A 15,744-nucleotide genomic window follows, 5' to 3' on the forward strand; every position below is an offset into this window, starting at 1 on the left:
GACTTTACCGAAAGAACCAAGAATATGAATCCCTGCAGTCACGAAAGCTTTAAAACATAATTTGTATCTTCATAGTTTTTACATGCAAATGAATGTGCTATGTTTGGAATACCGTACTTATTATGATACATACTACATATATCGTATATACAGCAATACACCAATGGTAAATAGCAAAATATTGTGTTGCTATTAATAGCGGTATGCACATCAATTAGGACACACAGCATGTACACACTCATAGACACGTACTTTTATATGTATGTGCTGGCACGCTGCTTTTGAAATGCGGCAATACTCATATTGATTCGCCGTCATTGTAATTTTAACGCTGAGGAATCCAGTACCATTTTAGTATTTCCGTGGATTTTTTCCTGCCTTAAAAAAATTATACCATGGGTATACCCCTAGGAATGCGGTTGTGTGTGTGTATAAAGGCTATTTCCACAGGCACGTCTCAGGGTTGCTGGCTACACTGCGATCTGACACGCACGTGTGTGATATCACCGATGTGTCTGTAGCCTTTGCATGCAAGATTAAACAAAGGAATATCCACGCCCATGATACACAAGCAGCCTACTGTGGCTTGCAGCCTCGCGTTTTTTTTCTATTCTCCCCGAATGATACAGATCACGTGGCCACACGGCTCTTCCCAGTGGAAGAAATGTCATCTGGAAATGTCAAGTCGTTTGAAGTACATAGGCTAGGCTCCACACCGGTGGCAAAATCAAGGCCTGGCCTTAAAACAAACATTACAGGAGATAAATATATGTTCAGTACTTGCAATTATGTTATATCTTCAACTCTTATCACCACGTTTTAAACATAAGAATGACTGAGGCATCATTCCATGATCAAGATATTTCATTTTTGTGCAAAACCTCGAGTAAAAAGTGAACGTGATTTTCTCCTGAGCCAGTGGTGGTGATTCCAGTTTCCTATGGAAAGAGGGATTATATATATAGCACGGACACTGTTAACTTCGCCACAAAGTGGTATAAATTTTATCGACCTTGGAGGGATAATGGACTGAGTTAACCCTCATCCAGCAATTTAATTCTCAATCGTCCGATTGTGAGATGCTCGCTCTATCATTGAGCCACCAAATCAGATGAGTAGATACATCAGCTAAGGGGCCGTCCATAAATTACATCACGCGATTTTTGACGATTTTGACCCCCCCCCTTCGTCACACGGCGTCACAAAAAGTCAGACTCCCCCCCAAATATGACGTCATAAAGCTCTGCCCCCCCCCCCAAAAAAAAAACATGCTTCAAATAGCTTTAAACTATTGTCATTGTAGTGCGTATTTAATGTGGCGCTGCACTCTGATGTTGTAGGAGAAAACATTGATTAAAAAGTCTATTTAATTAAGTAGAACGTGTCGTCTATATTTAAAGTTGCGCATTCTGATGTGACGTCACATTTCTCACCCCCCCCCCGCGTCACACATCGTCACAAATGTCTGACCACCCCCCTAGGTGCGTGACTTCATTTATCGACGGCCACTAATGTCGTACCAACAACTGGTCTCACGTCTTTGCTGATGTCCAAAGTTAGATCATGTGATCCAGGAGATACAATTGACATAAATATGTACACACCCATTAGTCTCTTATCACATACACAGGCAGTCTCCGAGATACAAACGTCCGACTTACAAACATCCGCACTTATGAACGAACTGCCTTAAGATGTTGTTTTAACCATCGGACTTGCGAACGCTTAGTCATACTTACGAACTACTTCGTTCGGCGGAGTGATCATCCGCGAGATGTAATGAGTCCCAGAATCCCGCGTGATGCACAACGTCAGTGAATCATTCATCACCATTTTTCGTGCATCACATTGTGTGCTGTTTGAGCTATTATCGCATACTTTGTGATATCGTCATGACCCTCATGCCTGAGTAAGTGAGACTAAGGCACGTGATGCTGGTGCATACAATAAACGCTGCACCATTACTATGGAGATGAACTCGACGTAATAAAGCGGTCTGAGAAAGGCGAAATTCCTATGAACCTTGGACTGCATCATAACACTGATCGTATGTAAATTATATATTGAGTTTTGAGATGCGAACAAATCGACTAGCGAACCCGTTCGTAAATTGAGGACTGATTGTATACGTTTTTTACGAATATCAGTCGGAACGTAATTATGGTAAATTTAGAGGCCACGCAGCCACATGAGCAATTCAGTTTGAGGAAAGGTTTCTCTACCACTGACCACATACTATCAATTATATTCTGGAAAGACAAATAAATATATCAAATACCATGATTTGTAGCCTTTGTATTTGACTCGGTGGATGTCAATGCAGTCGTCCAAGTGCAACATAAACCAAGATGAAAACAAGACATTTAGAAACGATATATTTTTTTTTATTAGACATCGATATCAAAGTGGCTTGAAGAAAGTAACAACAACACGTTTTAGATAGGTAGTCATTCAAAGAGACACGCTTTCATAAAATGTATTCACAGAAAACTTTATAAGATGTTATTTAGCAAAAACTGGATTGGAGAATTAAAGTAATAGAGATAAATGGAGGAAATATGACACATTTCATCTGTTATAATAAGTAATTTAAATAACCAATGGAAATTATTGAATCAATTAATAAGTAAGGCTGCAAAGTTGGGCTCAAGATAAATATGAGCAATAAACAAAAGCCTTTGGCGTCCTCTGGTCTAACACCGTTTTGAGACGAGGCTAAAAAGAAAGCTGTCTCTGGTGTGGACCAATACGTTTCATAGACAATGCATATATTATCAGAGGACGTGTTTTTGTTTGCAGTCTGACCACAAGTATTGTGGTTAATGCAGACATGATTCCTTGTAAAAGGTTTCAGTTTGGTGTTTTAACATCTTAACACCTGTTTTGTTGCCAGAAAAAAGGGGACAACCTATTCTCATACGTACAATAAGTCTGCGAGGCGAATTAAGATACATGTCAAATGTATTAAATGTTGAGACAAACAAGAACAATGTACCTAAAGAAGAAAGTTTTTCATAAGCGGAGATTACGCTCTGCGGCAAAAATTTTAAAGTGTGCGAACAAGCATGCTTAAAATTACACTGAGAAAGGCAGAGGGACACATGGATCCGAGAACATATGTAGGTTAGAGACATCGTATTTACATTCAGGAAAGACCAGTGGGCTGGTGAATAGATCATGGGTGATGAAAATCATTGTGTGTTACTATCTTCTATTATTGTACGTGCAGAAATTATATAATTTCAGAGAAATTAACACAATATTGAGGTCATACTTTTGTCTTTTTATTGATTTCAGAGAATTGTCCTTTGCTTAACCTTTTGAAAACTCATTGAGATATATTATCTTTTGTAAGGGAGTGCTCAGTTTGTAGTTATGGAAGGTCAGTGGTTTTTGTAATTGTAATTTTCATTTTGTTGCTTAAGCTCACTATCGTTTTCCCTCGAGTATGAAGCCAGAGCGTTGGGTGTCAGTTTTCTGCGGGTGGTGTGCTTTGGTACAAACCAATGCCATAGCCATGGAGTCAACATTGGGGGGGACCAAATCTTCCAGGGGGTCTAGGGGTCCCCCCCCAGAAAAAAATCGAAATTTGAAAACTAATTTCCTGCCTAAAATATTAAAAAATTCACTAACACATGGGATGAACTTTTAATTAATGTTTTACAATTATGTCTCATAGTGTATTGTATTACATTGCTCTGTTTTTTTTATTATTTTTACCTTTTCTTGTTTCTTTGTATGTAATGGCAGAGATTAGGGGTTAATAAAGTATAACCATAATCATACAAACAGAATCTATGCATTGTTATATGAAGACAAGTCCAGAGATTGTGGCCAAGGTTTAGCAAATTGTTGTTTTTATTTACATAGCATTGCAATTATTCTTTTTATATATATATTGTTTATAGCAATATATTGGGGGAAATTTTTGAGCATATTTGAATATTGGGGGGGATGTGTCCCCCCAATATGGTACAAACCCATATTGCCATGGGCGACTCTCCAAAAACACAGTATATGAATGCTTATTTTCCTATAAAGCTGCTAAAGACCGTCCGGCATGGCGTGGGCTTGTTGCGGCCTTATGCTCCACAGGGAGCGAAGAGGAGTAAGTACGTATTTTCCGATAGTGATTTTTTTTTACTCTCAATGTTTTTTTTATCATTTAAAAAATGTATACCGTATTTTCCCACATATAGCCCGCATACGCATATAACCCGCAGGCGCATATACCCCGCAAAAATAGCGTTTTGTGTAAAACAAATTTCAAATAGTCCGCACCTCCATATACCCCGCATGCAATTAATATTTTTAACGTCGTTACCGCAGCTTAATTCCATGATATTAATACAAAGTTTACATTTGCAATATATTCCACTATCAATTGTTAACATTAAAATCATAACGTGCACGAAGAAAACAAACTAGCCAGAAAGGAGTGAATTTAAAACAGTAAATAAGTAACAAAAGTAAATATTCAATAAATAAGTAACACATAACCGGTAGATAAGTAAGTAGGCGTACTGTTAGGCTTACCAGCATTCGACCTCATCATATTACAGCTACTGGACGGGTAGTTACCCTTGTACAGTTTTAGCACTGGTAGATTGCACACTGCGCAGACAATAGTGGCACTACGGTAACGCCATTGCCGATTCCGCGTCTGGAAGATGCTTGTTAAGGCCCTTCCCATTGTGCAATCCATAGCCTCCGCTGAAACTTTCGCACCCCCCTACAGCCACTGAAAGTATTACGGTAAACAAAATGTGCCCACTTCAAACATTGTCATTTAAAACGTGATAACATGTGCAATTTTAGTGTGAGTGGTTTATTCAGCAGTGCTTTAGTCAAAGGTAAGTATTGCATAGTGGAAAGTCCTACCATGAAAAATTAAACGAGTTATGACATCTTCTTGGTTCTTTCGGTAAAGTCACGTAGAAGGGAAGTAATAAAATAATAAAAATAAAACATAATAAAATAAAATAATTCTCACGACGTTTCGGCTACAACGCAAGCAGCCGTCTTCAGGTGAAGAATGAGACACCACCAAGCTAGGAGCTTATATATAAGCTGGGTTGGAGGTGGAAGAGCGCCTTAACAAAAAAAAAGAATGTGCATATGAAGATAAATTTAGCATATTCATGGCAATGCGTAGGAGGTGGGCGGGGGGGTTTCAAAGTCATATTATGCCCATGCATTATGCAGGATCAGCAGCACCAAGGGGGGTGCAGGGAGTAGCATTAACAAAGGAAAGGAATGTTAATGATATGTAGCTGCAGTTACTAAACAACTACGTAGAAAACTAAAGTATAAACTACATAAAAAACTAAAGTATAAACTGCATAGCACCATCAGTATACTTACTATACTCTACAATAAGCTGAGTTACTAACAGCAAGTAATACATTACAATTCTACGTCGTAAAAATTATATAATATGCTTCCATCTAAACTTTATTCTCTTACATCACACGAGCATATACCGTACTATATACTGCCATAGATAAACCCAACATTAAATTATATACGGACCGCATCCGTGAACATAAAGCTGACCTGAAACACGGTAGGACAAACACCTCAGCCGTGGCAGATCACTGTTACAACTCAGTGGGCTCACATGACATTGACTTCTCCAAGACAGAGGTTCTCTGCAAGCCATCTGGCTATCATGAGAGATTCGTTCATGAGGCGATCCACATATACAAACACAGAGACAATTTTAACCGAGAAGATGGATTCTGGCTTAGCAATCATTGGAAGGACGTAATAAACCATTTCGATACACATTAGGGTAGGTAGAATAATACATAGTGTTATATTAAAATGTATAAGGTGGTTTATAGCAATACAGTATATAATTTAATGTTGGGTTTATCTATGGCAGTATATAGTACGGTATATGCTCGTGTGATGTAAGAGAATAAAGTTTAGATGGAAGCATATTATATAATTTTTACGACGTAGAATTGTAATGTATTACTTGCTGTTAGTAACTCAGCTTATTGTAGAGTATAGTAAGTATACTGATGGTGTTATGCAGTTTATACTTTAGTTTTTTTTTTATGTAGTTTATACTTTAGTTTTCTACGTAGTTGTTTAGTAACTGCAGCTACATATCATTAACATTCCTTTCCTTTGTTAATGCTACTCCCTGCACCCCCCTTGGTGCTGCTGATCCTGCATAATGCATGGGCATAATATGACTTTGAAACCCCCCCGCCCACCTCCTACGCATTTTCCATGAATATGCTAAATTCCTCTTCATATGCACATTCTTTTTTTGTTAAGGCGCTCTTCCACCTCCAACCCAGCTTATATATAAGCTCCTAGCTTGGTAGTGTCTCATTCTTCACCTGAAAACGGCTGCTTGCGTTGTAGCCGACACGTCGTGAGAATTATTTTATTTTATTATGTTTTATTTTTATTATTTTATTACTTCCCTTCTACGTGACTTTACCGAAAGAACCAATAAGATGAATCCCTGCAGTCACGAAAGCCCTTAAATCGAGTTATGACATGTCATACGTGTAAAATAATTTTGGGATAGCCCGCACCTCCATATACCCCGCAGGGTCTTGTTTTGTTTGTAAAAAGTGGTATACACCGCGGGTTATATGCGGAAAAATACGGTACATGATATTACAGCATCTAAAGTAACTGATCCATCCACTGTCGACCTGTAGGGAATTTCCTCAATTTGAGGCAGGCTAACAAGGCATCTAAACAGCTCCGTTACTCACGGCGAAGTGAGAAAAGGTTCAGGATCCATCCCTGTAATTGCTTACTCATACAACTGCTGGTGAAATGGCCTCCACTAGAGGGTGCTCTGGAAAGCCCCTCTAAAGTAGACATTACTGCATTTTCCACACTGGCCAGACGTCTTGAAGAGGTGGGAGTACGCACACTTTACCCCTACCAACATTACCTACTTACTCATTAACTGTCTGTGGTCTACCCACAATTAATCAGGAAATCGAATTGGTGACGTCTGGATTGCAAGTCCGGTGCGCGAACCATTACACAATGGCAGCATCCCCTTTGGTACAATACTCATTATAAAGTCATATTATTTACACAGGTTTGAGTTTATTTTATTTATTACATGGATGATCCCGTTTATCCAGTTTTCCAGCTATTTTACAAGGGAGATCCATTGTGCAGCAAAAAACACATTAATATTGCAGGTTGCCACTAATCAGTGATAATATATTTTTTCCCATCAGGGCCGTGATAACGGAAGTCCTCATATACAAAAGGACTTGACTAGAAAATCATATACAGTGAATGAAATAAAAACAACCGTGAAATAGTAATACGAGTTAAGTGTCTGTGCACACGTGTAGCAGCACGTGTACTGGTGTGGCAGCTTGGTTGAAGGATTCCTTACAGAACAGCAGGTCTCTGCTGCCAGTAAGGCTTACCCAGATAACCACGAGCCGTGGTCGCCTTCTTCTGTCTGGTCTGCAGTGCGGAGAACTGAAGCTTCCATCCCCAGCGGGGCCAATGTTCCAAGAGAATAACATTGTGCATAATTGAGCTGAGTGTAGTGCAAACCCCTTATAGTGACAGCCCCACCCCCAGCACATGTTATGCAGTCGTTGGTTACAGATAAAGAATTCTGTGTGATATGCCCATCACAAAGTCAATTAGGTAGGCGCTTTGGCGAAGGAGCAGCTATTTGCAGCCCCACTCCGCCAATGCTAGTGGACCAAAGTATGGGCTGGTACACACAAAGTAAGAATTTTTGAAATAACTTAACAAACATTTTCAAATTACTGAAACTAGCTATGCCGTTGGTAAACCAAAACACATCTGGCAATGCTGGTGATTGCTCATAATGACACATTTCACCACTGTTATATAGGGAAATGGGTAAAGTGTGTTTAGTTGGCACCAGAGTCTTATCACTCTTCTTTGTGTGTTCGTGTTAAGTGTAGATACGCATATGCCCTGGAACCACCCTCAACATTTTCAGCCATATATAAGTCTGCCAAATCGGCAGCACGGTGGGGCATCTCCAGTAAATAAATGACTTCACAGCTGAGGAGCAACTCCCACCAGACAAAATGGGGATTAGCTGTATAATCATGGAAAACGTTTAGAATTTAAATTAACATTAAATAATGTCCTCTGCAGCTCCGCAGCCATTACAGTTATCATGTACCATACAACATACTTATGCATTCTGCTTAAAGATGTACATATCTCATACGTGCTATATAAAATCCTTTCTTTTTTCCCCCTTCAGGCATTACATATATCTCTCGCACAAATCAATGCACGCTTTTTCTATTTGTGGGATGGAGGGAACAAATGGGAGGGGGGAGGGGTGCAAAATGAAGAGTTTCCTTTTTTCTATGCAGGAAGTGAAAGAAAAAACGGGAATTTTATCGGGCTAGGTCCTTCGTGATACAAAAATAATCATTTACAATTGATTGATTGAGGGAAATGTGCTTTCATTTATAAAGTTAAAACATGAATTTAATAAAAATGTCAAAATAGCTGCAGCGGTGAGTATTCACCACCTCTCTGTACTGCAAACCCAGTTCAATGCATTTACATATTGCAGGATAACCCTGGATAAATCACATTTCACGCCTTGTATATACATTCAAATATGAATGGCATATTTCAAATATTTCATATATACATTCAAATAACGGTAAGGATTATTTCCTAAATAAAATTTCGCTTAAATAAATTCCCACGAAGATATTGGCAGAATTTAAATTGGTACATTTATTCGAGTTTTATTAAAACAGGAATTTTCTATTCTCCTGTTCTGTGTATGAAACTGTGGATTCAAGTAATGTTTGTATTTTATATATATTAAGAAGGTAAATTAGGTGAAATGTCAAATCTGCAGGTGAATATGGCCCTCTCAAGTTAGTTGGGGCGAGAGTGGCCAAGAAATTATAATTACTTTATTGAGTATAATGTTTTTCTGAAAGGTTTATGAAAACAAAGAACAATTTTTAAACAGTCACATGTTCACCGTAAATGTTTTCATCTGCAAATGCCTTACCTAATGAACAAACAAAAACTGTACTACCTTTCAGCTCGCATAATATTACAGAAAACGTAATTTGAATTCACATGGTTTTGCAGAGCATGTTCAGTTAAACAGTACCAGGTAGAGTGGGGAAACACATTACCTAATTAATCCTACCTATCACATCCAGCTGACTGACAGGGGTCCTCTGCCTTGCATTAAACATGAACTGGCTGCTCGTGTAATTGGGGGCCTGAGTAAGCCACTGTGGAGAGATTGACCTAATTCCAGCATCGCCAATTGTGTGAGTTGGTTCAGTCATCCAGAGCTATTGGCATACTCTTTTCTTAGTTCACTGTTGTATCACATTGCCGCTAGATATTACTCTTTAGAGATTTTAAAGTATGCATGACTGCATCGGGAAAATAGCACAATCGCCCATATGTAATGCTTGCACAGTTTTTACAATAGACTTTTGCCTGTGCAGTAACCAGTAAATTATATGACAGTTTGTGAACATTTGTGAAAATGCAGTGAGGCAGATTGGATGAGCAAATAAATTAGCGGACTGTTTGCACATCCGAATGTTGAAAATTATTGAATGACCTGCACAATTGTAATACGATACTTACTTTGGTTTATTGTGTTGGTAAATCAGAGTCGATGAGAGCAATGTATTGTCGGATATTCTCCCTATAATATCCAACAAAATTCACCCATGGAAAAATATCTCATCCTTTTGCATTTGGACGTGTGCTAAGTGACTTTGGTTTCAACAAAACGGGGCCTTATGTGCAACTGTGTTCTTTTTTCTTCTTGGTTCTTTGGGTAAAGTCACGTAGAAGGGATATAATAAAATACTACAAATTAAACATAATCAAATAGAATTCTCACGACGTTTATTTTTATTTTTAAATGCTTGCCACTTTTGTATAATATGTATTGCGAAACACTATCCTATTGTTAAGAGTTGCTGTACAATATTAAAAACTAATTACCGTGTTTGTTTAGATGAGCTCATTGTTTCCAAAGACATTACTAAAGCAAAACAAACTTCTGTGAGTTTGGATACAGCATCAACGAGTTCCATGAGACCCAGGTGTGTGTGAGGCTCAGCTCCCTGCAAGATATGCGCATCCATTGTGGACACAGATGCACAACAAAATGTCAACACTGCTTCGTGCTTAGAATTAAGGAATAAAAAAAATGTTTGATGTTTTGTTTGTGGCCCTGTTCAATGAGTTCGCATGTTGCCAAATCATGATAGTGATGATCGATTCTATCCATGTTTTGCACTTTCAGATGTCACTGCACCAGTGAGCAATGTCGGAGCATCTGTGTGTGATGACAGCACGTGTAAGCATGGTGGTATGTGCACCGCCAACCTGCTGGGGAACATCACATGCACATGTGAATTCCAGGTACAGACCTCACGAACAACTCACTGCGTTTTCATTTACAATATACAGCCACACACACACACATGTGAGATAGTGTGTACGGAAGCGCCGTCATTATTTACTGTGAAAGAAATGAGTGTGTGCATTTGGCCCTGTGCTTTTTTTTCTCATTTCATTACTCACCATGCTGATGGTGTCATGTACGTGCATATTAAATATTACAGGTGTAGCTAGCAATAGGCACAAATTGTGCATCTCCACATTGGCTTACACATACTTCTGGAGCCATGCTTATTATGGCTCAGGAAGCAATGATGCAGTGAAAAATACAATCGTGTGGCTAGTCAATTTTCCTAAGATAATGGCTTCTGTCTTGTTCCTCGTTCCAATGCCAAACTTACCAATCATCCTCTCATCTTTAAACATTTCACCTACTTTGCATTCAAGTCACCCATCATGGTGTTTTCATGGATCTTACCTACATGTGTTTGTTAATTTCTTCATACATTTGGTCTGCATCTCCATGGCTTGTTTTTGGAGCATATACAGTATTTTAATTGTATTTAACTAACAGTGGTTCGAGAGCCTAAATGTTAACTGGACAACTCTATCCAATCTACTATTAAACCCGACATTTTTACTTTTTGATAGCTGGATAGACAAAGAATCTAACTGCCCCATAATTAATAATAAAAATAATTCCCTATAGTGTCCTCCACTTTCCTTCTCACATCACTGAGACTATACCCCAATTTATTTCTCTCAATTCTGTCTCCAGTTCAACAAGGTTTGATAAGTCGGATACATTCTGCATGTTCTATGTAGCAACAGTCACATCAAGAAGGCATCTTGCCCAGTGATTTGGATAGCATCCCCTTCTCCTACACCTACCCTGCTGCTGTCATGTTTGATGAAAGAAAGAATCGCAGATGACTAACGACCATGGTTCAAGTTGCAATACCGTTGGAGGAAGGATATGTGGCCGTATATTTCAGCAAACTGGTCAGTGCACGGTGGTGAACTTACCAACCTGGCCTGTGCAGTATGCCACACACACTCAGGCGAGCCCCAACATCACGTTGTTGTAACGATGTCTCATTAGTAGAATTTCCGTGATTGAAGGGTCACAATAATCCCCGTCGTCTGTTTCTAAAATAAATATTGTCATGTCGTGATTATTGTGGCTAATTAAATGTTTCTAAAGTATTTTATTTATAAAATGCAACAATTTTTGTGAAGAAGAAATACATTTTCCCTTAAATCAGTGCATTGCTAAGTGTTTTTGGCTTAATTGATGGCATGCTGGTGATATGATGTTATAATTTTTGCAGTTATTGTCATTCATCGTTTCTTGTGTAACCGCCAGCATGTACGCATTATGTAATGGCGATAAGACTTGTCAGCCTACTATTGAGTATCATGAAATGTTAAAACTCTTCCATTGGACACAACATCACATTTTTATTTAAAAGACGATAAGCACAAGGGGCAGTGATTGGATGTGAAATGAAAGGGCATTATTCCCTCCAATTTGAAATCATGGCTGTGAGGACTCACATCAGTGTGGTTTTACTTCCATGTAATCTTCATTCCCATGTGGTCTCATCTACGTGTAGACTCATTACAGTGCATATTTTCTCATTCACGTGGTCTTAGCTCCTTGTGGTCCGACTATCTATGCAACAGCAATGTGACCCAACTATATAATAAAAGGGTGAGTTGACAAAGCTTAGCCACATGAAAGTACAATTCATCATGGTTAATGGCAGCCATAGGCAGTAAGGAGTTGTGGGTTTACTTGTACAGCTGCAATTGTATGGGAAAACACTCGGTTTTGGGGTGACCAGGGTCAAGCCAAAATAAAAGATATGTCACACAATGATATGCACTCATTGGTCACACATCATGTCCAAAATAAATGTTTTCAACCGGACAATAGTCGTGTCCTCGTGTTTTCTGATTGGCAGCAGCCAGGAAAGTTTTTACTGATTGTACTGGAACAGACAAAAGACAAGGAAACATTATAACTTAGCTGTCCAGCACAAGTCTACAATGTGCTGTCCTTGAATTCACAGGATACAATATCTGTGTGTGTATTTGAATGACAACAGATAAACATATTTCATGGTCAGTGCTTGCCTACTAGACCACTTTAATTGTTTTCTTTTTGTAAATAGGACCTGGCTGAGCACATCAAATTGGACTTGCAGGAAGAATGGGATCTGTCTCGCATGTACTGTGTGCTATGTAAAGAGAATATACACAGGGAAGGCTACATCGGAATAATATTCTCACCATGACATAAAATCCGTTACTATCTCAAAATTGACTAGCAATACGCATGCACCAATGTTTATCTGACCAATACAAACTAAGGTGCACTGCTGGTATGCACTGGTATTGTGAAGTGGAAATAACAGGCAAAATGGATCCGTTTTTAAGAAATAGCAACAGGAATGTATGAAAGAAAAAGCTGATAGAGCTGACAGGGTTTGCCTTGTTGTGCTCTGCATATCAAGGTTGGCATTGAATTCACCAGATGGCACGTTCGTTCTAGAATTTGGTGAAAAAAACTAAAGAGCTAAAATAATGTAAAGTAAATGGCATTCCTAATTAAAGCTGATGTAGGAATTTACCAAAAAGTGTTTTATAAAAAAAAAAATTCATTTGCATAAGTAGTAAAGTCCCTTGCTGTGTGTTGCCAAATGATTATTTTCAAGTGCACTAAATCTAAGATTAACTTGAGAAACTAAAATTACACGGGATTTATCATTGCAATCTTGTCTGAAATTATGAAAATGTTTAAGTAAAGCAACGCACAATCTCTATAATGCATGGGTGCTGCCAAGGGTCACTGTCTGATAGGTTTGAAGAACATGTGACAGGTGGTTAAATGGGGCACAAATCAACAGCTCATGACTTGCAGATTCTGAAACATATACCACTATGTCTAAAAACAACAACAATAAACATTAAATGTTGTGGCTTCTGGAACAGAAAGATGCCCCACTAGAACATGCTTTTAGTAAAATAAGAGTCACACCGGATGTGTGCATTTTTTTGGAGGTGGAAGAATGTCACTTACAAAAGATGCAGCGATAAATAAATGGGAGGAGTACAAAAATTATAATGGTGTACTAATTGTGGATGCATCTTCCATCAAATGTATTAATCTGCCTTACATCTTGCGAAAACAGCTTTACCGCTCACAATGTGTTTTATCGATTGCCTGCTATCTTCCACAAGATCATTTCTTCTTCATAAAGTATTCTTTCCCACATAAAATCTTTCAGAAGACAAAGAGGTTTTACCCTTCACAATGCACTTTATTGATCCACCTTGCATCTTTTGAAAATAACTTTGCCCTTTCTCAACAATTTTTTTTTCTTTAAAATCATCCAGCAAATAAGGCAATGACCTACAAGTTTCAGGAAACATACCTGTGTTAAGTAAATCACTTAATAACAAAATACATTAGATGTTTTCAGTCTGACAGAGAGAAGGAGAGATGTGGAGGGCTTCTTGCTCGTGTTTATATCATCTTCCTCATTTTATTTGCGCCATACAAATGCTTAATCAAATCACGACAACAGTGATACAACAACAACAAACGGCTGCTGTGGTGATTGATACTGTAATGTGTTTGCGAAGGACATAACACGTCCCTTTATTTGTTATTTTTTAATGCCAGTTGCACATAATCATTTGTGAAAACTGAATTATGTTTTTGTTGTTGTGCAAGACAAAAGTGCTGTGTCTACTCTGCAAGTAGGTGTTGCTGAAAGCTTTTCATTTAATGTTGACTGTTTTTTTTATTCAGCTTGAGCAGGCAAAGTCACAAGCTCCCAGTAAAGCCAGAAGCACATCCTTTTCTCAGTGCAAGAAAATGCTCATTTATAATGCAGCTCTTCATTTACACAGTGCACTTGAAGCTCACACGATTTGCATGCATATTTTCAAAACAAGTTTTTTTTTAAATACGTATATATTGCCGAAGAAAGCTAAAATATGTGGATACGCGATTTCTGGCAAAAGGCCAGCTTCAGTACAGCGCCGGTAAAAGCATACTCGTGATATTGCTAATCATTTTGTGTTTTAATTATCACACACAGTGAAGCATTATCTTTTTCCAATTACAAGTAGGCGACTCACTCGGTCTGAAAGGTCATAGGTCATGCACATGCTGTGAACACTTCCGAGGGAGCACAGACATTCGTATCCCTTGCTGCGTATTGGGTACTCGCAGCGATATGTGAAAATTGCAATGTTACATTATATCACGTGAATTAATTTATTTAGTAGAATGCATTTTACTCACGAAGGAAATGTGTTAGTTTTAGTCATGACAATTGAAAGCATATCAACTTGTAAATTGCTTGTTAATGCTCGCTGCTGAATTAACCACCGTGACAGCATCACGTCCTGGTGCACTGTATTTAGAGCAACGGGACTGTAAAACGACATCTGTGTGACATCCATTAGCCACTGTTATCCAACCGCACATCCAGTTCACAATTAGCCTCTTACCGACCAAAGTATGGCTAGGGGGGCAATGATGCTATTGTGATAGCACTCATTGCCCTCTCGTGCTGTAGCTGTTCGTCTCGTAGCAGCGCTGCATTTCCGGAAATTCACATTTCCCTACTTGACAATATCATCTGCTGTGGTTCCTCTTAGACACGACGGGGTGAGCCCCCCCCCCCCCAAGTGTGTGCCAGTCATGGAATATAAATTGCACATGAAAACAATAATAAGCATAGTAAAAAATTGGAATGTAAAACATTTTCATTAAGGAACATCTCAAGTGGCCATACACATACAAGGCAATCAAATTGACATAAAATGTACGCAAAGAAAATGCAAAAGTTATCAATTAAAATGTAAAACAAATAGTGAACAAAACCAACATTCGGATTGGGAAGACCGAGAGTATGACACGCCGTGCACAAGTCGCGACCCCACGCTAAAGCTAAATGTAAGCTCATGTATATTAAAAGTTTTAAGCAGCAACTAGGGGGAAAAGGCTGGGTAAAAATGAGGGAGGGCATTCTTCTAGGTGTAGTTAGCCAACGGTAGAGGAGGCAAAGTGTTAAATCTGAGTGGGGACAGGAAGGGATGGAGGATTTGAAATAGCAGGGATAACGAAGAAAAAAGCGATCTCTCTCAGCTCCATGGTTGATTTTTTTTTTATCTCACCAAGTGGACTAAGCGATGAGAATGAATCAATCTGAGAGGAGAGAAGTAGACTACAATAAGACCGTTTCACATCTTGAAAACAGTGAATTTTTGCTGCTGATTCAAGATCGATTTGGGAGCCAGTAATGGGATATGAGAATTGGTGAGATGTGA

The 15,744-nt window shown here is 38.7% G+C and overlaps 1 protein-coding gene across 3 annotated transcripts in view; it reads left to right on the forward strand.

The window, feature by feature from the left end:
• The window catches only part of LOC144728601 (tomoregulin-1-like), a 49,121-nt gene that overhangs the window by 2,920 nt on the left and 30,457 nt on the right, over positions 1-15,744 (forward strand). For all 3 annotated transcript variants that reach the window (XM_078608141.1, XM_078608158.1, XM_078608148.1), the window contains exon 2: positions 10,298-10,416. In XM_078608141.1, the coding sequence (XP_078464267.1) occupies positions 10,298-10,416 (119 nt within the window). The remainder of the gene's footprint in view (positions 1-10,297; positions 10,417-15,744) is intronic.

The sequence above is a fragment of the Lampetra planeri genome, chromosome 2 (genome assembly GCF_965212315.1).
Source record: "Lampetra planeri chromosome 2, kcLamPlan1.2.h2, whole genome shotgun sequence".
In the NCBI taxonomy this organism is placed as follows: domain Eukaryota; kingdom Metazoa; phylum Chordata; class Hyperoartia; order Petromyzontiformes; family Petromyzontidae; genus Lampetra; species Lampetra planeri.